Source organism: Nicotiana attenuata, unplaced genomic scaffold (genome assembly GCF_001879085.1).
Source record: "Nicotiana attenuata strain UT unplaced genomic scaffold, NIATTr2, whole genome shotgun sequence".
NCBI lineage: Eukaryota > Viridiplantae > Streptophyta > Magnoliopsida > Solanales > Solanaceae > Nicotiana > Nicotiana attenuata.
Genome location: NW_017670265.1, coordinates 159916 through 183618, shown reverse-complemented (window position 1 = coordinate 183618; position 23703 = coordinate 159916). Strand labels below are relative to the sequence as shown.

General features: G+C 38.0%; 1 protein-coding gene across 2 annotated transcripts; it reads left to right on the top strand.

Annotated features, from left to right (window-relative positions):
* Positions 1-1073: 1073 nt before the first annotated feature.
* Positions 1074-20242, top strand: LOC109236941 (peptide-N(4)-(N-acetyl-beta-glucosaminyl)asparagine amidase). Of its 2 annotated transcripts, XM_019403179.1 has the most exons (17): positions 1074-1222; positions 1317-1370; positions 1983-2150; positions 2956-3054; positions 10766-10852; positions 11515-11597; positions 12361-12474; positions 13086-13140; positions 13203-13289; positions 15149-15204; positions 15286-15345; positions 15875-15962; positions 16046-16807; positions 16927-16987; positions 18974-19076; positions 19665-19799; positions 19877-20242. In XM_019403179.1, exons 1-17 carry the CDS (start codon positions 1145-1147, stop codon positions 19959-19961), a joined length of 2175 nt encoding a protein of 724 aa, XP_019258724.1. In that variant the 5' UTR covers positions 1074-1144; the 3' UTR covers positions 19962-20242. The 2 variants fall into 2 exon arrangements, with proteins under 2 accessions (XP_019258724.1, XP_019258725.1); XM_019403180.1 differs by lacking the exons at positions 1074-1222; positions 1317-1370 and adding an exon at positions 2245-2346 and having other exon boundaries at positions 2059-2150.
* The last annotated feature ends 3461 nt before the right edge of the window (positions 20243-23703 follow it).

Below are 23703 nucleotides of genomic sequence, written 5' to 3'. Positions count from 1 at the left end.
AATTTATTATAACAACTTTCATTGATGTTAGGTAAAATTATAAAAAATAATTTAGCAACTTAGCAACAAAATAAAAGTTAAGAGGCTGAAAAAGAACAGAAAAAAGGTCAAACGTTAGGAGTTGGAATTTCCAGAAATTTATCAGTTATTACCGGGGGATTTGCATCTATACCCGTTTTTTGGGGCACGTTTTAACTTGTGCCCAGTTTGCAAAACAAATTGCAAGCGTACCCACTTTTTCGCGTAATTTCAGCATACGGGGCTGAAGTAGGCAATCACGCAAAACTTCAGCATTCTAGTAGACGGACTTGAAGTAGCAAGTGTGCTGAAGTTTTTGTTTGTAATTGCTGAACTTAAGCATAGTAAGTTTTATTCTCTATTTGCTGAAGTTTTTGTTTGTAATTGCTGAACTTAAGCATAGTAGCTGAAGTTTTGTTCTCTATTTGCTGAAGTTTTTGTTTGTAATTGCACTAAATAAGCTGAAGTATTTTTGTCCTAGATTCATTAGTTTTGTCATTAAGCTTGGATTCATTAGTTTTGTCATAAAGCTTGTTCAAAAACTTCAGCAGAAGATGCTGAAGTTATTTAGTTTATTTGTAAAAACTTCAGCATTAAATAAGCTGAAGTTCTTTTGTCCTGAATTCATTAGTTTTGTTATAATCAGACTACTATAAAATAATCAAATTGCCAACAGTATCTAAATCATAAAATTTTGGAAACAAATAAATGTGCAAAGAACAGAATTATCATGAAAAGAATCACTAAGTGTGACCTTAAACTTCCCTTACGTGGAAATATTTATAAATTATTGTCTACTAACTTACATAATTATTTATAATTTGTTTTTAAATAATCTGATAAACATAATTATGGCAATCATCCAATGAACTGAAGTTTCATAGCAGCACCAACAACAACAGAAGAAATAAGAAGAAAACGAAATAGGAGAAGGAGGAAGAGAAAATGGGCTGAAGTTATTTAAAAAGTGGGTACAAGTTAAAACTTTTAAAAAAATGGATATAGCTTAAATGGGGCGACCAAACAGGCGCCGGTGCAATTTTTACGTTATTACCCATAGAGAGGAAGGAATCCAATTCCAAAACCAGGCAGTGAGCAAACACAGCAGATTGAAGAAGTTCCAAGAATGGTGGTTCGAAGATTCGCCGTTAGTCACAACGACTCCACCTTCGACGTTGATTACGACACTGACGATGGCTTCGAAGTCCTCTTCCACCTCCTGCTCTCATTCTCACTTCTTCAAATTCATCTTCCTTTTCATTTACAAAACTTTTTCTCTTCTCTCTTCCTTTTTCCAGGTCCTCAAGTACCAGCTCTTCTCTCTCACTTCCGTTCCTCCCGATCAACAAAAGGTATAAATTTGTGATGACTTGTAATGTGCACATATTTTGCATTTGCTTGTGAATTTTACCGTTGATTTTATGTGAAATTGGAACTTTCTGAAGAAATTGAAAGGTTCCAGTGATCTGATTGTTTTGGACTATCGTGATCTCGCGTTATGTATGTGTTTGTGTTTTGGTGTATTTTAGCGTTCTATTTACTAAAAGCTGAAAATGATGAGAAGATATTGGGAGGAGATACGGATCAGATGTTATTTGAATAATTTTGATCTCGAGTCAATTATGGATGCGCACTCTATGAATTGAATCTTAAAGAGAAATTGTCTTCATGCAATGTGTGTGTTTGTGTATTTGCCTCTGAATTTTGAAGTTGATTTAATATTAAAATGGAAATGTTGAAGATATTCAGAGGAGAGATGATAAGATTGTATAATACAATGCTGATCTGGAGTCAATTTTTTTGATAAGCTTGATAAAAACTGAATTGAAGAGATGTAACGAAATGAACGTGTCAGTATGATTTGTGCTTCAGTGCTTATGCTAGTGAATTTGAGTATTTGATTTGCTAAGATTGAAACGATTGTGAATTTGCGCATTTGATTTGTTCAAATTGAAATGAAAAAGATATTGGGAAGAGATGATCAAATTGTATCCGACGAGTCAGATCTTGCTTCATTATCGGATAAGCTCCGCTTGGTATCAATTGACGGAATTGAAGAGGAAATAGCAGCTCAGGAGAAAGAAATGTCAGAAATAGCAATGTCAGATGAAGAGTTGGCCCGGATTCTTCAGGTTCTGCATTACATTAAATTTTTGGTTTAAGTTGTCAAATATTTTGTGTTATTTAATCTCAGATGGGATTATTAAACTGCCAATGTTCTTGCAGTAGACGTAGTTTTGAGCTATATGTTTTGCTTTGGGTAAAGATAACAAAAATGAAAGTGATGATGATAGCGAGATGCTCAAGGAAAGCAAAAGCAATGTAAAGGTTTGAGCTATAATTAGCTAGAGCGTTTTGAAGTTCGAAGTGATATCTTTGCAATAACTAAGATTGGTCTCTTCAGTCTTGATATACTAACCTTCATCAATGAGTTTACTATCAAGAATTCTTTGGTTTGTCAATAATGAAAATACCAACTGCTGAAGAACTTCATGTTGAGCAGTGTGAAAGGATTAAAATTAATTAAAATATCTAGTTCTATTTCAGTTATTTCAAGATGTGATTCGTTTGAACATAGTAAGCAAAGCTTTATTTCTAGCTTGGAAATATAAAAAAACTAAAGAATTTACATTCTTTTTCATTTATATGATCTTTTTTTCCCTTAAATTGGATTAATTTCTTTTCTCTAGCGATATTTGACTAGCATCCTTATCAACGACATTTACGAACTTACTGTGGGTGGAAAAAGTAGAAGTGACCCTTCATTTTTGTATCTTAGACTAATTTTAGTTGTATGGCTAATTTAGTTGGAGGTAAAAGGAGACCTTTCTTTTTGCATTTCCTTTAACAATAAACCACAAGAGCTAACGTATTATTATTATTAGAATCGTTTTATGCTCTTAACACTCATTTATTATCATGTGATTGTGCTTCTAGGCAGAAGAAGAAGCTCTTATGATGCAGCAGTTTGTTGCTAGTGAAAATAAGGAGCAAGTTGAACAGCGGATACGCCCATATGTTAATCAAGTTCTAATGGTACATCTTCTTGTGTCTGGCTTTCTTTTGGTCCATCTTAACTTGTGTTTGCATAGTTGTTTCTCCCTTTTTAGTAGATAGAGTATGAGATGGTTTTCTTTGGGTATTCTACTTTAGAAGCCCATAAATATATGATGCATTTCCAAAAATAATATTTCTTCTAAAAAATTGAACATACCATAAATACTAATTACTCTATGTATTTTTTTTATGTTTCAAGAATTCACATTTGTTCTGCAATTCAACTTAGGTATGATTCTTGATGTCCTTTTGCAATACCAACTTTTCACGCTAAATCCTATAATGAATTTGGTATATATTATTGTCTCCCAAAATGAGTAAAGTATGTAAATTATGCCATATCCTTAATCTCACTTTTCTCTTAGTTATGTGCATGGAGTGGGATGGATAGAGTAATTCATTATTGACTTTTTTTTGATAAGGTAAATTATATTAATCAAAAGGGAGAAAACTCCCGTATACAAGAAGTATACCAAAAAGTAAAGAATTTACATCAGAACATGATTCTCTACAAATGACGCCCAATCTTGTATACAAGTAGGGGCTATATGAGTGCACCAAAAACCGATCAAAGATAAAAGATTATTCTTAAGATGTGAAAAGGGAGACTCAATTCTCTCAAAAAGCTTTCCTATTTCTCTCCCCCCAAACTATCCACATGAGAGCTAACGCGGCGAACTTTCACGCCTTTTGCTTTCTTCTTCTACGGAAACCGACCCATCTATAAAACATTTCCTTTACAGTGCTTGGCATCACCCATTGAACACCAAAAAGATTCAGGATTGCCCTCCACAAACTCGATGACACAGGGCATGCAACAAAAGATGGTCAACTTCTTCCCCTGAGCTTTTACACATGTAGCACCAACTAAGAAAGTGCTCAAAACCAGCTGCATTCAACCCAAAAGCCTTTCATGCTTTCGACATAACTGCTTTTGTCCACCGTGATGTTTCAATGACCGCTGGGTTTTGGATTACCTGACTGTTGGAAGCACCACAACTGCTACATGGTCCGGTCTTGCAATGCCTCCTTTATAGCTCTAGTTCCAAAGAGGAAGGGTGCTATTGAACTTAAAGATTTCAGGCCCATAAGTCTCATAGGTAGTATTTACAAGATAGCAGCTAAGCTTTTAGCTGAGAGGCTCAAATCTGTGATTGGGAAGCTTATTTCAGGAAACCAAAATGCTTTTATCAAACAAAGGCAAATCACCGATGCTGTTTTGATTGCTAATGAGGTGTTGGATGAGAGGTTGAAGAGTGGAATCCCACTGGACATTGAGAAATCTTTCGACCAAGTTAATTGGTCCTACATGTTCTCAATGCTAAGGAAAATGAGATTTGGTAGCAGGTGGATTAGATGGATCAAATATAGTCTGACAATAGTCAAGTATTCAATTCTAATCAATAGGAATCCAGTTGTCTTCTTCTCTCCGCAAAAGGGACTAAGGCAAGGAGATTCCTTATCCCCTTTTCTTTTTATTATCGCTATGGAAGGCCTCAGCAAGATGCTTGACAAAGCAAGGCAGTTACAATGGTTTGACGGTTTCAGTGTTGGAAGGTCCCTAGAAAGTGAACTTACAGTTTCACACTTGCTTTATGCGGATGACACACTAATCTTAAGTGGTGCTGAAAAAAATCAGGTCTGATATCTTAATCTCACCCTGCTCATTTTTGAAGTTGTTTCAGGGCTTCATATCAACATGTCTAAGAGTATGATTTATCCTGTTAATGAAGTTCCTAACTTAGAGGAGCTAGCTGATGTTCTATGTTGTGCTACTGGCTCTTTTCCAACCACATATCTAGGATTACCATTGGGAGCAAAGTATAAGTCTACTGCAGTGTGGAATGGAGTGATAGAAAAGGTGGAGAAAGATTGGCAACATGGCAACTACAATATCTCTCTATGGGTGGCAGGCTAACCTTGATTAGCAGTGTTATGGATAGCATTCCAACCTATTACATGTCACTTTACCCTATGCCTAGTAAGGTGCTAAAGCAGCTGGACAAGCTCAGGAGGACCTTTCTTTGGAAAGGGAATAGTGAGGGGCATAAGTTCCACTTTGTCAAGTGGTCCAAAGTAACCCAACTCAAAGAACTTGGTGGTCTTGGTATCAAAGATTTGGCAAAACACAACAAGAGCATGCTAATGAAATGGCTAGGAAAACTTGGGGAGGAGGATACCAGCGTGTGGAAGAAGGTGGTGATAGCCAAACATGGACAACAAAGCCATTGGTGTACTAAACTAAGCAGAGCCCCTCATGGTGTGGGGTTATGAAAACACATTAGTAGCCTTTGGGATGATTTTTCACAGAATGTCTCTTTCAAGGTTGGGAATGGTTCTCATGTTAGATTCTGGAAGGATATTTGGTTTGGAAATTGCCCACTGAAGGAGAGCTTCCCTCTACTATTTCAGATAGCCAATGATCCCAATTCTACAGTTAGGGAATATAGATCAGAAAACGCATGGGCCCCTCTCTTTAGAAGAAACATGCATGACTGGGAGTTGGACAATTTTTTTGTGTTGTTGGAAAGACGAAACCTCACGGTAAATGATCAGATTCCAGACAAGCTCATATGGGGAAGAGGTAGTGCAGATTCCTATACAGTCAAGGCAGGCTATAGGCATATGTGCGAACAGAATGGAATCATAGACTCTTGGCCGTGGAAGCTCATTTGGAGGACAAAGCTTCCCACAAAGGTTATTTGCTTCACTTGGACAGCCCTTAGAGAAGCCTGTTTAACTCAAGATAGTCTTTGTAAAAGGAGTTTTCAGTTGGTGAATAGATGCTACCTATGCCAGCAAAACTCTGAGTCAGTCAACCACCTTTTTTTGCATTGTCCAATGGCAACAAATATGTGGAATATGTTTCTAGCAATCTTGGGGCTTAGCTGGACACAACCTCAGGGCATTAAGGAGGCAGTAGAAGGATGGAGCAGATGGAAAGTTGACAGAGCCATCAAGAAAGTCTGGAAGATGATCCCAACATGCATTTTTTGGTGTCTTTGGCAAGAAAGGAATCACAGATGTTTTGATGGCATTTCAACTCCAATACATGCTCTTAAAGCTAAATGTCTTGTGTATCTGTTTAGTTGGAGTATTCTAGGCCCTGTAAATAATGTTATTCCGCTTCTAGACTTCATTGGCTCACTTACTCTAAGTTAGCCCCTTTCTACTTTTGATTCTTTTAGTTAGCTCCTGGGCAGGTTTTTGTTATATTGTAATGGAGCTAACATTGATCCTTCTTGTAACTTTTGCATCTTCTTGATGCTTGCAATGAAGCAACTTATCTCATCAAAAAAAAAAAATAAGCACTTCCTTACCGCCTTTTGACAAGTACCGTTTCTGCTAGCCTACTAATCTTTTTTCAACCCTTTCAATCACTAGATTCCAAACCGTAGTATCCTTATGCGAAGCGCCCAATGGGAGACCTAGGTAAGTAGTGGGAAGAGAGCCTACCTTACATCTGAGAACATAAGACAAAGCATCAATGTTAGCAACCTCACCCATCGGGAAAATCTCACACTTGCCGAGGTTGATCTTGAGTCCTGATACTATCTGAAACCACTGCAGGACCTGCTTCATGTAGGTCAACTGATCTATATCGGCATCACGGAAAACCAGGGTGTCATCCGCAAAAAGTAAATAAGAGACCCTTTGGGCACTGAGCGCCCCGATCGGAGCTGAGAATCCTCTCAAGAAGCCTCCGCCAGCCGCACGATTCATCATTTTACTCAAAGCATCCATCACTAGAATGAATAGCATGGGGGATAGGGGGTCACCTTGCCTGAGACCCCTGGAGCTGCCAAAGAAACCACACGGGCTACCATTAACCAGGACAGAGAATTTGACTGAGGAAATGCGGAACTTGATCCATCCCCTCCATCTTACCCCAAACCCCATCCGCGTCATAATGAAATCCAGGAACTCCCAATTGACATGGTCGAAAGCTTTCTCAAGGTCCAACTTGCATAGTAAGCTGGGTTCTCTATTTTCCTTCTGGAGGCTTCAAGTTCATTTGCCACCAAAGTAGCGTCCAACATCTGCCTACCTTCCACAAACGCATTCTGGGAGGACAAAACAGACACGTCAAGAACCTTCTTGAGTCTATCGGATAGCACTTTAGAAATAATCTTGTAAATGCTCCCCACGAGGCTAATAGGCCTGTAGTCTCTGATATAAGATGCGCCTTCTTTCTTAGGCACAATGGTAATAAAAGAAGCATTGATACTTCTCTCGAAAACACCATTCACGTGGAAGTATTCAATGACTTCCATCAACTCCCCCTTAATGGTGTCCCAACAGAGCTGGAAGAAGGCCAAGGAGAAACCATCAGGCCGGGGGGCCTTATCACCAGCACAACTCGACACATCCTCGTGCACCTCCTCCTCGAAAGCCCTCTCTAGCCACTCACTGTCTCCCTCCCCTATGTGGTTGAACTCTATTCCCCCCAAAGTAGGCGTCCAACTAACTTCCTCTTTGTATAAGTTCTCATAAAACCCTATTATCGCCCCTTTTACCTCCTCCTCTCCCTCAATCCTCACCCCATCCACAACTAAGGACTCTATGAAGTTTCTCCTTCGATTTGCAATCGCAGCCCTATGGAAAAACTTAGTATTTGAATCCCCCTCCTTTAACCAGAGCGCCCTCGATTTTTGCGGCCAACTAGTCCCCTGAGCTATTGCTAACTCGACTATTTCCCTCTTAACCTCCCCCAGTCTCGCTTTCTTAGATTCATCTAACTCCCTCGCCCCTTCCCCTCTCTCTAATTCCCCCAATTCATGCATGAGCTCCCTCATTTTAACCTCTACCCTCCCAAAAACCTCCTTGTTCCACCTAATAATATCTCCCTTGAGCAATTTAAGTTTCTTCGAAAGACGGACCCTGTAGCATGTCCACCATTCTTTCACTTTGTCACCAAATCCTGGCACTTTCAACCACATGTTCTCGAATCGGTAAGGAGCACGCACCCCCTCCCTTTGCATCCATCTAGCAAGATAGGCAAATGATCTGAAGTCAGCCTAGGTAAAGGAATCTGCAGTACATTCGGCACCAGCTCATCCCAGGAGGGCGATATCAGAAATCTATCAAGTGTAGACCTTGAGTTGGAATCCTTCGCCCTGGCCCAAGTAAACCTTTCCCCTGACAGAGGAAGGTCAATGAGAAAGTGATCATTGATGAAGTCAGAAAACTCCTCCATGGCCCTCGAAATCAGGCTACACCCTAATCTCTCATCCGGGAATCTAATAGTGTTAAAGTCTCCCCCTAGAACCCATGGAATGTCCCATTCCCCCATAACATTGGCTAGTTCCTCCAGAAAGACATCGTTGACCCTTCTCCTACCGGTCCGTACACTCCCCCACTCCACCCCCACTCACTATATCTTTGACAAGAGCTGCTAAAAAAAACTCCCTTCTTAATCTCCTTTACCTCCAAGCTTCTATCATCCCACATAAGAAGAATGACCCCGACACTTCCCACTGCTGGGACCCAGTCATATTTTACCCAACTACCTCCCCAGACACTCCTCACAATCGCATCCGACAAAACTTCCATTTTGGTCTCCTGAAAACAAACTAGGTTGGCACCCCATTTTCTAACTCCCACTTTGATGATGCCCTTTTGTTTGGGTCATTCATCCCCCTCACATTCCATGAAAGAATCTTAACTTCCATAAGTAACAATATCCTCCTTTTTCCCACCCCCTAGCCGAGCTCCCTTCCTCCCTGTCACACACCCGGCCCCTTCTCTGGTACACCACTACATCCCCTAAATTATTTTGCTTAACACCTTGACCCAACTCCCTCCCCGCACCATCATAAAAAGACTGTTGCTCAATCTCCCTCAACAGTTCTAACATCCTATCTTCCTTCCCTTTAAAAGAAACACCTAAAAACTTCCCGAAGTTTAATAGTTTATCCTCCATCCAGAAGGACATAACTCCTCCTCTAATCCGTGACGAAATTGGATAGACGTCTTCTATATGTACCTTTTCCTTGCTCCTACCGGAGGAATACAAGACCATAGCATTGCTAGCAATAGGAACTTTAGGTGCCGGAAGGGTCTCACCATTTCTTTGAGAGGCACCAACCTTTGAGATTAACACCCCGCTGTTATAGGAATGTCCAGAAACGCCAGCAGTGTAGCGGGAAGGAAGGGAGCATGGAACCCTTGGTGGCATATTAACAGGAATTCCTGGTCCGGCGGTAACATCAATTGGGGCATGCGCAACAATCTCCCCAAAAGAAGGAGCTTGAAGTGTAACCTCAGCACAGCTAAGCACAGGAGAAGATGAGGGGGCGATAGAGCTGGGTCCATCAGAGGCGGGAGGCCGTGAAGTAACACCACCAGCTTTAGCCGGTACGGCCCCTGAAGCAACTGCCATCGAAGAGGGGCGCATGACACTAGAGCTCGGAGAAGAAATATCACTGTGTGAAGCACCATTGGCAGAATAAGGAGCGACTGTTCCCATATGCTTAGGAGCCTTATCAGACGCAGCTTGAAATAATTTGGGCCCCTTAGGATCAATTCTAAAAGAATTGGGAAAAGTTGTTGGGCCCATGTGTGGAGGCCCATGCCTATACTTGCTGAAAACTTGCCCGGTCCTATGATGATTAAAAGAGGACCGGCCCATTCTGCCTTTCCAGCCCGCATCACTAACCCAGGGGCATTCACGTTTTTTCCTCCTAATAAAATTTTGTCTTCTCCCAAATTCAAACCCCCGTTTCTTCTCGATCTAACTTCTGATTCCGCTTAGCCCACTGATCCTGTGAGCCCTCCCCTCTCTTCAGAGACTGATTTCCCCTCCCTCTCTTCTATTTGACCTACCCTTTTCTTCTGCTACTATCACAGGCATAAAGATAGGGCGAAATTCAGGGCTCAACCAAACCCTATAACTCAAGTAGCCATCTTCCACCACAGTGGGGACAGGGATTTTGCCCCCTTTCCTCACCACAATCCTCACTCGCGAGAGATCGTGTAGGCTGCAAGTGACATCAATAAAGCCCCCACAGATTTCCCCAGTCTTCTTGAATAGGTCAAGACACCAAAGATGCACCGGGAGACCCACCATGTTGACCACCAATGTTTCGCCTGTGAAACGAGGGTCGGACACCCATCGTGCTCCACTCATCTGTCTAGGTTTAAGAAGTTCCCATCGAGCCACCTTTTTCCTTTGACAAGAATTTCTGAAGCTTGAGACACGTCGACAAATAGAAAGAGATATTGCGTGTCCCCCAATAGCGATATTTTCAGCCCGTCCTTGACGTTCCATGCCTCTGCTGCCCAGTTCCTAACAGCCTCTGGAGAACCAACCCATTTGGAGAAAGACCCAATCAGACAAGATTCCAAGAAACCCTTTCGCCTGAGAGAGTGCTCCGCGGACAGCGAGAAGTGCGGCTCCTGCCCTACGTCGAGCTTTCGATGGCATCTTCCCCCAAGTTCTAGGGCTGGCCAAGAGGGAGCTTTGATGAAAGACATGTTTTCCAGTTTTCTTGATTCTATAGAGAAGTAGGAGCTTCTCTCTGTAGAATCCATCATATTCATCATTGACTTTTAAACTGGAAAATGGAATGCAATAGAAGTTGTGGATTGGTTTTGTTTCCCCAGTCTTAGGATAACTTATGCCCACATTTTGATATTATCTAAAATCATTTTCTTTTGATAGATAATAAATGTCTTCCTCATGTTGTAGTATGAAGATCCGAATCGGCAAGAGATGGCTCGAAAAACGGTGCCTGTGGACAAGCTTGTGGAGAAAGCATTGATTTCTTTGGGAAGGGTTAGAACTATCATCTTGCTATTTAATTATTGTGCACAAATTGGTAATTGTGCAAAATTTAACAAATGAGGTGTGTTGTTTATTTGGAAACAGATTGAGATGTTGACCATGTATTCATCATGTGATAAGATTTAGTGCCCTTTCTTTGTTTTAGTTAAATTAACCTTATCAACTCTTCTGGTGTATTAGAGATAAAATTTGTAAGAAGTTGATGTTGCTTGATCTGTTGTCTCTGATAACTGATGAACTGATTCATGTGCATCTTTTAGTAGTTTGCCTTCTTTTCTCCTTTCCTGTTTCCTGAAAGAAAATTGAATTAGCGTTGGCTGTGAGTTCTTACTTGAAACTGAATTTTGTTACTGGGAAGATGATGATTGTTAAATCAGTTTGAATATGTTATTATGGGCCTCAGACCATATATCGCTTGGCTCAAATAATTAGATTTATTTTTGAAATGAAAGAAAAATAAAAAAGATATAGCACTAACAACAAGAAGAACAAGTTTTATTCATACAAATTTTAAACCAATACAAAATGTGCTCTATACTTACTTGGCGTAGTTTGTCACATGGGTCATGAGTGGAGCTTAGTTCCGACTGGGTTTGAGAATTTGTAGGTTGGCATCTGCCAGAATTTCTGACATCTGTACTGTGTCTGCTTAGGAGGGAAACTTCAGTCCAACAAAAGTTGAACAAGATAATGCTTTCCTGTTACAACTGCTGTTCTGGTTTAAGCAATCATTCAGGTAAATTTTTGACTTATGCCGCTAATTCAAATTTTCATCACTAAGGACTGAATAGATTTTCATTTCATTTCACCTCATCTGAAAAGTTCTTAGTTATTTAAGAGGAAAGACATTTGGATATTTCTTATAATATCTTTATGTTGTTGCCTGAATACTTAGCTGGCCGAGGACCATGACCCTATCTATGATCGCAGTCAATGAAGTCATGTCTCCTTGCTCAGTGGCTGTGTTGAACCTATTTCACCCAATAGCTTAACTAATATTGTCCGTAAACACTTGACTATAAATATCTTTGACCTGATGGGCCCCAGAGCTTTGGTCTAGCGGTAAGAGCGCAACATGTGATGTGTGGGTTAGGCACATCACAGTTCGAACCCTGTCGCAGACAAAAACCTGGTATTGAAGTGGAGAAGTATAGATGGGCAGGCCCATTATCCTCCGAGTTTCCGACTCTGCGCCACTGGTCTTGGTTATCAATAAATATATATTTTCCACTTGATTTAAGAGACTATTTCTTTCCGTGTCCACTTTGCTTTTTGAGAAATCAGCTATTAAGCCCGAGTATTGTCTTACCAATCACTGTTTATGGATCACATAACTTCCTTAAATTTCTATCCATTATCTACTTCTCTCTCCCTGCCTAATTAGTGAATTGCTTTTATTAAAATGGCTTTGACACAGAGCGGCTGTATGTTTGTAACTAATGGGGTCTTTTTAAATTACGATTGACACTATTCTCGTTTTATTTTTGTTGTCATTGTAGGTGGGTAAATGCGCCTCCTTGTGATAGTTGTGGTAATGAAACCAGAAATCAAGGCATGGGAGTTGCAAATTCTTCTGAAACACTATATGGTGCTTCTCGAGTTGAACTTTATCGGTATGTTCGGAAAAGATATTTCCTTCTACATCCTATGTGGTGTTAGATAGGATCTTAGGAAGATTATCCCCCATTTCTCTCGAATTCTAATAACTAGTTGGTAGTGCTAAAAAGAAAAGTATATTTTGATGGTATAGCTTGTTACAAAAGTATACTTATGTATCAAGCTTCTTAATTAATGCCAGTGTGTTTCTTCCGGGAATCCTCATCAACTTTTACTAAAACTGTGCTCTTTTGTTAAGTTATTGCTCAAAGTGTATTTCCCATGATATAGTATAGTCTCTCAGAGTTCTGTGCTGGTTTTTCTCAGTTGAAATCTTTTGAGACCATTGCTAGCTCAATACGACTAAAGGGGTAAATGTAAGAATTCATTGTCTATTCCCGTGATATAGTAATGCTTCTTCACTTACAGTTGACTACCCAAATGATGCCTTGATTGAACGAATCTCACATGTGAGGATCTCTTGGATCTCTGCTTTGCTATTTTGACACTTTTTTAAGCATTAAAATTTTCTCTTTCTGGAGGGATATAGGCTTCCCTCTTCTCTCTATCCATTTTTAACTGGAAAATAGCATGGTTGTCTTATAACATTTATCTCTAATGTTCACAGGTGCAATTCATGTTCAAATATCACCCGTTTCCCAAGATACAATGACCCATTGAAGGTATTAGATACATCTGCCACTGGAAAATTTCATATCACAAATTCTGACTGACATTTATGCAGCTTCTGGAGACAAGAAAGGGGCGGTGTGGGGAGTGGGCCAACTGCTTCACGCTCTATTGCAGGGCTTTTGGTTATGATTCTCGTTTGGTAAGTCTCTTCTCCAAGAAAACATATTTTGATGCCTTACATATTTGGATTTCACCATTGTGCTCTATTTCACTCTATGGAAGACAATTTTCATCAATGCTATGTAATTGTTAATTCTTAGTTATGGCTTGGAAGCTTTAGTGACTGGAAAATTTCTCTTCATACATAAAATAAAATTTAAGGGATTGATAAATATGCAAATGTAAACATTGAAGAACCTGCAGAAACAAAGTGCCGTTTTAAAATGATGATAGGAAGATTTTAACAAAGCTGAAGATGATAGGAAGACCAAACTTTTATGAATTGTAGAAATATTAACAAATAGCTGAATCATAGGTGAATATATCTGGAAGATTTTTTATTTGTGTGAAGAGCTTTAGAGAAGCCCAGAGTTCCTTCCACCCATTGAGTACAGATTCTCAAAAAAAGAATTCACAAAAACTTGCATCGTATCTTATCACCAGCTTCCTCAGAAAATACCGCCAGGACTTTTTGGTTTTTAATCTTTTTGAGCTGGTATAAGAAGCTTTACAAAGAAATACTTAATTCGAGAACCAGATAGGAGTGCTATCTCTGCTTTTTATGTATCTCTATCCTTGCAGAAATCCAAATTGGAGGAAGATAATTAAAAGATGTATTCAGTTCTACCAGTGGGAAATACAAACAAATAAAATAGGTAACAAACGCCCTTAGACATCTAGAAGAGGTGCGCAAGGAGTGACTACCCTGGATACTGGCCTAAACCGGAAACGTTGAAGATGTCTACTTGCCTGAAAAAACTGCATTTTGCTTCAGACTCAATTGCGAAGGAATTCACTCATTATTTAGTGCCAGTCTTGTCTCCTTTTCCAGTTTTTCTGCAAGCTCATATCTATTAAGCAGTACTGCATTATGTTGCTTTTAGCAAGAAACCATTTGTGAGAAAGCACGGGAAAAATATATTATTGATCTCTTTACAATATAATACAAGAAGTCCTATTTATAGCTATACTCTACATAGTACATATTACTCCTATTCTAATGTGGGACTATACTAGTTATATACATAACACATAACTATCTAGCACCCCCTCAAGCTGGTGCATATAAATCATATGTACCGAGTTTGTTACAAATATAACTAATACGAGGACCAGTGGGCAGTGAGGGACTTGGTAAAAATATTTGCAAGCTGATCATTTAACTTCACAAACTTTGTAATAATATCTCTTCTCTGACGAAGTGACAGTTAATCTCACTGTTTTAGTTCTCTTACGGAACACCGGATTTGATCCAATTTAAGAGCAGCTTGATTATCACACACCAGTTCCATCTCACTAAATTTTCCAAATTTCAATTCCTTAAGCAGTTGTTTGATAGCTCACATGTTGCCTAGTCATTGCTCGATATTTTGCTTCTGCACTAGATCGAGCAACTTGCTATAGCCATTGCCATAGCACACTTGCTCAAAAAGAATCAAGCCCCACGTGAAGGGGCGTGTTGAAGATATAATTAAGTAAATAAAAGTGTGCTCTCTCTAATCAAGGATCTCTGCCTGCCCTTCTACCATGTGAGAGCACGGGAAACATATACTATTGATATCCCTTTACAATATAATACAAGAAGTCCTATTTATAGTGATACTCTACATATTACATATTACTCTTATTCCAATGTGGGACTAGACTACTTATATACTTAATACATAACTATCTACCACCATCTTCCATCCACATGATGGCATGTTTTCCCTTATGGTGCTTCTTTATTGTGTTTGCTTAGGTAAAAATCTATGTGCTAAAAGTTAACTTCTGATGGAATCAGCTGTTTTATAGATTAATGTTTGGCGTAAATTCTCCTTCTGTTGTTTCATTTTCCAGATTTTGGACTTCACAGATCATGTCTGGACAGAATGCTTTTCACCATCGCTGGGAAGGTATTATCTTTTTCAATGGGGTAGCTCTATAAATTTGTTGCAATGATCCAGAACATGAAGTGATGGGGCCAAATAGTGCAGATGGATGCATCTTGATCCTTGTGAAGGAATATATGGCAATCCTCTATTATATGAGAAGGGGTATTTTCTCTTTACCACTTTTACCTCTTGGTAGATGTGATTTGTTATTGTACGTCATGTAGCAATTGCATTATTCATGACGTGATCACATCAAATTCTCTGGAAGCTGACTAGTGGACTATTTTCCCCTTCTTATCATATACAATGACATGCCTGCAAATCCAAAATAGGAGTTAGCAGTCATGTAAATATCTGTCGTAACTGTAATGATCAAGAAGTGATTGAAGATTCTAAAGATGCGTGTTTTGAAATCATTAAAGTGTGTCAAACTTAGTGACAACAGAACCAAAGCTCAATTAAGCAATGGAAAACTTGCTTATATTTAAGTAGTATCTTCTTATTATGGCTAGCACTTCACATGTTCGTGAAATATTTAGAGAACAACTTCGCACTGGTACTAAGATCCCACTATGTGTCTGTTGTTGCCATTCATGTCATACACTAATTTTGTACCTGCCTTCTTATTTTTGGTGTTTCAACCTTTTCCTACCTGCCTTCTTATTTTTAGTGTTTCAACCTTTCTCTGAAGATGGAAAAAGAGTTTGAACTATGTGATTGCTATTGCAAAAGACGGTGTGCATGATGTCACTAAGCGCTACACCAGGAAGTGGCCTGAGGTAATTAGTTGAGTGTCTCGTTATTGATACTTTTATGTGCTCCTGAGTTTCTGCAAGTGAGATAAATGTTTTTGATCATGAAGGTTCTTTCTCGGCGAAACATCACTTCAGAGCCTGCTCTGTCAGCTTTTCTCTCTGATATAACTAGAGAACTGCGGAAAAAATTATCTGCTGAAGTGATTTCAGCACTGGATGAACGGGACAGGACTGAACTGGATGTCATTGAGCGAGAATTGTATTCTAAAGATGATGCTGCAGTCTCATTACCTGGAAGGCTGAGTGGAGATAAGGACTGGCGCATAGCAAGATCAGAATTTGTCTCTGATGAAAAGAACTCTCTAAGCTCTTCATCTTGTCCAGTTCGCAGATGCATAGATGATCATGTTACAAAGATCTACAGTGCCTTTTCCCCTGTTCTTTCAAAGTTAATAGAGTACTCACCCTCTAAAACAACAGCTGTTGAAGTTCTTGAGATTTTCAGAAAGATATTGGTTGATCTAAAGAATTCCCCTTTCAGAACCAGGAGAACCTCTGTGAACTTAGTTTCAAGTAGTTCTGGTGGTATTTTCAGTAAGATTTTGGCATCTTTCAGCCAGTTACTTGATGCTCTTTCTTTGAAGAGTGAGTTAGGTTTGAATGGGAGTATTGATGTATGTTTAGCTTCTGATCCTGTTAGAACTTCTGTTGCTCTGCCTGTCGTGTTCCACGCACTGGATGATGTGATTTACAATATTGGACAATGTGCTAGACTAGATAGCAGGTCCCTCTCTTGGCCACTTCTTAAGTTGAACAGATTATGTTCTGGTCTAGTCCTTGCTAGCGGGGAGGAGCTTCCTTTTGGAATTGTGAGTAACATTGGTTTAAAAGCTGTTACTTTCAAGAACTTCTAGTCATGTGGAAGAGAATTTCCTGAAATAGTTATATATTGGCGAAGAATCTTAATTCTCTTGTTCGAATACATCAGGCTACATGTGCATTTGATGGAACACGGATGTCAAAGTGGGAAGAACCAAACGGTGCAACAGGTAAGCTTAAGCAAAAATGTAATTGTAGCATAGCGTCATTGTTTCTCATCTAGGTCAACTGCATAAGGTTATTTCTCCACTACTTTTCGATGTGTTACTTTTTTCTGTTCATCAGTAAATAGATCTGCTATGATGGTGAATATTGCATAGTATACTTTGTAACTTTTGCTTTAATAGCTTCAATTTAGGACGTCCTTTCTCTAGTTTTTAAGTTTACATCTGGAAGGATCATCCAAGTCTTCAACCCCAGGGCTTTGGTTTAACGGTAAGAACACAGCTTGTGATGTATAGGGTAAGCGTACGTCATGGGTTTGAACCTTGTTTCATACAAATAGCCTGGTATTTAAGTGGAGAAGGGCAGAGGGGCAGGCCCATTATCCACGAGTGAATCATGGCCCCCTGACTCTCGGGGATTTCTCGGTTATCAGGAAAAAAAGGATTATCCAAGTCTTCATACCTTAGGAAGCCTTGAAAATCCAAGGGCATCATTTTCTTCGAAGGTGTGTGAACTCTGACGTATCTTAGCCATCAAGTGTCAGTATTAAATGAGCATCTGGCAGCATCAATAAGGTGTCCCAAGACTTTCCATTTAGAATGCATGTGAGTGAATTTGAAATTTTAGTTGTTTTTTACTTAGGGTGAAAGGTCCATAAACAAGAAGAAAAAAAATCAATAAAATGGAAAAGCATGTGACTCATGGATGGAGTTATTGTGAAGTTTAGGAGCTGAAGAGCAAGGAGAAACTAATACAATAACTTTGATTGGTACCTGCTGATATTGGTCAGCTAAACCCTCGGGTTTGTGTTTTTCTTCTTCCCCAGATGTTTCTTAACGTAACAAGTAGCTCATAAGTTATTAATATTTCTTTCCAAATGCATCTTCTTCCGATTGTAGCAAGTCTTTATTTCCTTCGGAAGCCCAATATTTGGCTCCGAAGGCCAAAGAGATCACTCTTGTCTCGATTAGTAGATAATTATATGTCATATTTAAGCCCAAGATTTGGACCCAAAGGCCAAAGAGATCATTGTTATCTCAATGGTGTATATGTAAATAATTAAAATGTCATATTATTTACCAGTAGACATTTCTGTACTAAATTCTATGATATCTTCTTGATTCTGATGGATGTTTTCTGCTTGTTGGTGAAAAAGTATCATCTGTATCATGTCTCGATGCACGGGGTTGGGGGGGGGGGGGGGGTATATATATGGCTGAAAGAGATGAAATGAATCAGCTTTTAGTATATTCAACAGAAATAATTTAACGGTGAATGTGTTACTAGCTTTTCATTACATGTTAATGCAAAAAGTTATTATTAAGCAATCATTGCAAGTTGAGAATATGAAAGAGGAAAAGATGGAAAACATATCTAATTACTGAATTGCTTTGTGGTATCCCTTGTTTCTTGATGTTCATAAACAAGTGAAGGCACCAAATAAATAAGATTTCCCTCTCTGGAGAATGTTGCACTTAGGGCGTCATCATGATGACAATGACTCGTACATTCGTTGCAATAGTCATTCCTGGGATGAAAAGATGATTTATCTGCAGTTTAGAATAACGGAAAAGAAATCAGGCTGTTTAAGCAATTTAATCTGCACTATATCTCTACTCTCAATTCATGGAGTGAGGGCAGCAAGGTTTTAGGTACAACAAAATGAGAAAAAACACAATAGCACTTGGAATTTTGTGATACAACTATAATCACCAAATAGTCCTCCTCTTCAGTTTGCAGATGTTGTATGGAGGGAGGTGCCTCTTCAGGCGCCAATTATGAACATAAAGAAGGGTCCAAATCTAGAGAACGTCTACAATGATCTCAAGTAAAGGAATTAAAAGAAAGGAATTTATATTGGAGGGAAAAGATAAACAAATACACATTGATTTTTAAGGGATGAACACATGCTTTTGCGTATACATTTTCATATATCCTCCTTCTTTATGGTTGTTTTTCTATCTGATATTTACTTGTATTCTGCCTTATAGGTTGTTGGATCATATATCAAGTAGCTGGTAACCAGATGGTTGAGCTTGTGGCATATGAGTTGATGTCTGCTAATGATGCTCCAGAGAGAGATCCAAAAGACTGGTATGGCAAATTGGCTTCAAAGTGTAGTTCTGAATATATCTTTTCTATCCAGCCAGCAACTTTATGTGTATTGCTGTGTATGAGAACATAGTAATGGAGAAGTGTGATAAGCATACCCAAATCAAGTATATATTTGACACGGGCTCTCTATAATGCTAAAATAATGGGAAATGGATTTATGCATAGGTTGAAGTCAATGAAAGCATGACTAATTAGCACGATGAATTTGAAGTTGCTTAAACAGCATTTTGCAACTGCTGCTTGCTGAAGCAGATGGTTTGACTAGAATGGCTGGTTTACTATTGCTTCTGTATATGATTATGTGGTTTTGTTATCCAAACGAATTTGACAAGTCTGGTATTTCTCCTCTTTAATTCTTTAGTTCCCTGTTCTCATATACAATTTCAACTAATAGAACTGGTTTCTGAATAGATGCCAATTTGTTATAGCTTTGGTGACATTTAAGTGCTCATTAGAAAGTTGGCCATTTTAGAGAATCAACTGAAGTTTGATCAACTTTTGGAAGTAATGCAATAGAAAACGTTACTATCATTGTGTATAGACTGATGGACTTGTTAAATGCATTAGGGTGCTAGAAGGAAGTGAAAATGGAGGTTCCAGCTGGCATCTCTTGGATAAACAAACTTCCCAGATGTTCGACAAACGTTTCCAAAGAAAAACATTTACAGTTAGTTCACCAGGCTATTTGGCAAATGCATTCAGGTAAAGCTATAACAGAGTCTCTCAACAGATCACTTTTTCGTGATATGTCTGTTTCTGATCACTGTTAGTAATGGCAGGCTAAGGTTTCTAGCAGTTCGAGATGCGAATGCAAATTCAAGGTTTCAGATTGGCAGCATTGACCTCTATGCAAGCAGCAGTTGACTTGATGTCCCTAAACTATAGTACACCTTCCCCTTTCTCTGGCTTAGGCTTCAATTCGAAGCTGCTGTTGAAGCTTCACCAGTTGACCCATTTCTGTTGTGTTTGTGCCCCATTTATTTACATGTCTCTCCAGAGCATAATAATGATAAGGAGCGTCGTTCTTAAAAGAGGGGAGGTAAGATTTAATTTTACTAATTTATTATGTCTAACATGTGTACAAACATTCTTTGGGGCAATGTAAAATTGTCAACCTTTACCATAATCATTTGCTTTTCCCTTTACCTGTTACTCTTTTTTCGGTGGCCTATTGACTGATTCAGGGCCTGTATTGTTTGGGTCATTTTTTAAAATAGCCAGATTTACAACTGGTCGTTCAAAAATAGCCCAATTTCAAAATTAATCGAAATTTAGCCACTTTTTATGTAAAGATAAATCTGAGCAAAACCCGAAAAATACTCCAGTGTATTATGCCGGAGTTCCAGCATAAGTATACTTGAACTCCAACATATTATACTGGAGTTCCAGGATAGTATGCTGGAACTCCAGCATAAATACACTAGAACTCCAGCATAATATACTGGAGTTCCAGCAAGTATAATGGTCCAGTATATTATACTGGAGCCGGCAAAGTATATCGGTCCAGCATAATATGCTGGAGTTCATACACAAGTGCACCGAACTCCAGTATATTATGCTGGACGGGTTTCTATTGCAGCAAAACGGTGACTATTTTTCATTGACTTGATAAACGCTGGCTATTTTTGATTGACCAATCCGAAAACTGGCTATACCGTGAAATTTTGGCATTTTTCGTTGTATAATAAAATTGGAGACAGTGTTATAACTTTCTTCTTTGTCATGAATACAATTGAGTATCTTTAATGATACAAAGTAATGCCCATCATTTTTAAAAAATTACCAAAGTCAAATTGATAGGAAACAGCTGGTATTAAATACATTATTCACGTCGCTAGTGTCCAAAAAATAATCATCATTAAACAAGTGAATACTAGGATAGCACCTGAAAATTATGCTTATTAGCAGTTTATTTAATATAGTGAACTAAACCTTTTGCGAATGTTTTATTTTTCAGTTAAATATGTGATCTTTCATCGATGGTCCAGTGTTTACTATTTTTATTTATTTTCCCCTCTTGAACATAATTAATAGGAAGAAGGGAATATGTAACTAAGCAACAATGTTCAAAAAGCCAATAATATTCAAATTCGTAATATCATTTAGATTCGGAGGATACATTCCTCAACTAACGAAAATATTTTAGCGGAATTGTCACATATATGAAATTGAGTACATTTTTTACAAAGGAAAAGTCCATTTGTTTCTCAAAAAGACTTGAAAATATGTTCAATATCGTTTGAGATTGGTTGACTATGATCAAGTCAGAGCCCTCTATAAAATGTTGGAGGAGATTGATTGGACTTTATATTGGTCCTTATTTATTTATTTGCTAAAATTGAATTCTCTAAAGCATAAAATATAAGTACCACTTGAGAAAATCTAAAATTCTAATATCACGGTTCAAATTGTAACATCTTAATCATGAAGTTATTCTTTCGGAATCAATATTTAGTTTAGTAGTTCAAAGTAGAAAAAGAAGAAAATATGCTGAAAAAGAGAAAAGAAAAGGAGGACCAATAAAATTAAAAATTGGGAGAAATGGAAAAATAACTTTCTTGGATCCTGAGACTGCTAGGGACATTTCCACTACTATTGACAAAAATCAATATCATTCTGTTTGGGATGGTTAAAGAAAAAGAAAACAAGGAATGATGAAAAAGTGGTGCCTAGATAAAACAAAAAAGAGAAGGAGAAAAGAAATCCAAGAAAAATAAAAAAGTACTGCAACAGAGCAGACAAAGGAGAAAAATTACTAAGGAAATAAAGATGTGAGGCAGAAAAAGCAAAAGAAGACAGAAAAATAGACTTGTTAGCTTTATCAAATGGTGATGAATTGTGTGAATAGAAGCATGGGAGTTACATAAAGAAGTAACAACAAAAAAACTAAGAGGAAGAAGAGAAATTGGTATTGTTGAACTTGAGTTATTGGAATTTGAGTTTACCATCTATACATGTATAAAAAAATTATATATTATAAGATTATCCAAAAAATAAGCACAAATAATTGTCCATTATAAGAAGAGGATTAGTACCTGAAAAATAAGTTTAGTACCCTATTTAGCAGCAACAACAACAATATATTCAGTGTTAAGTACCCTATTCTCCTATTCTTAGTTCCTTGTTGTTAGACGATGCGTCTTTATTACCGGTAGTTTTAGCACTTCTCTTATAGCTTTGTATTCCTAGATTATTGCTATTACATGATGTGCCATTTGTTTTCGTTATCTTATTTCCTTGCCATTGTTATTATTTGTTTATTGTGTCCTTTTCACTGTTCTTGAACCGATGGTTTATCGAAAACAACATTTCTTCCTCATAAGGAAGGGGTAAGGTCTGCGTACACATTACCCTGATCCCACGTGTGGGATTTTACTGTATTTTTTGTTGTTGTTGTTGTAACAACAACATACACAGTGTAATTCCACAAGTGGGGTTTGGGGAAGGGCAGGTATATGCAGATCTTACTCTCACCTTGTGAAGGTAGATATGTTGTTTCCGACATACCATTGGTTCAAGGAAATCACAATCGTAACAGTTTAGAAAAAGAAATACGATAGTAAAGAAGTTGTAAAAAGGAAGCAGTAGCAATAACAAAATAATAAAAAAATTGAAGCGAAAAAAACATCAAGTTAAATACCCTAGTATAACAATTTAAATACACTTAGAGGTCGTTTGGTAGCTGGTTAGAAGAAAGGTTATTCATGTATAAGGGGTAACATAACTTATACCATGTTTGGTAGGCAATAGTTATTTTGTAAAAAATTCTGCATAACTAATACCATGTTTGGTTGACATTTTTCAATTATGCATAAATAATACATGTATAAGTTATGAGTCAATCTGTGTATTATTTTATGCGAGGTAGAAGATGGAATAACTAATACATGTATTAGTAATACATGGATAAAATACTGAAATGACAAATTTACCCCTATCACTTTACACATAAGGCTTCCTTATTTCTCTGCCAACCCGTCAACAGGTTTCACTTGCTTTCACTTGCCAACTATATACCTTGTCTTCTCTCATTTTTAAAGAACAAACTAGCAAAAGCAAACTGGAGAAGCCACTAGAAAATGGAAATACCAAAACTAAGAAGTGAAAATCAAATATGTCTAAACTTCACATAGTTCAGTAGTATGACGAAGAAGTGAAAGTAACACCCAAAGTTCCTAACTAAATTGTTTCCTACATAAATGGAAAGAGAGAAAAAACAATGTAAAAGAAGGTCAGGGGTATAGTTGTAAACAAGCATTTTACTTTAAATTTTATATAATGTATATCAATTTCTAATACAACAAACCAAACATTCAAAAAAATAATCTCTGCATAACTAATACCTGCATAACTAATCCCTGCATTACTTATCCCTGCACAACTAATCCCTGCATAACTAATACATGTATAACTAATACCTGCATATCTCTAACCGGCAACCAAACGAATACAGTATAAATATTCATTATACCATCATTATATATGAGTTAAATTCTTCATTATACCATCATTATATATGAGTTAAATTCTTGGGATTTTACATGTGACTCTCTTTCCCCCCCCCCCCCCCCCAACAAGACAAAGAAAACAAACTAAGGAACTAATC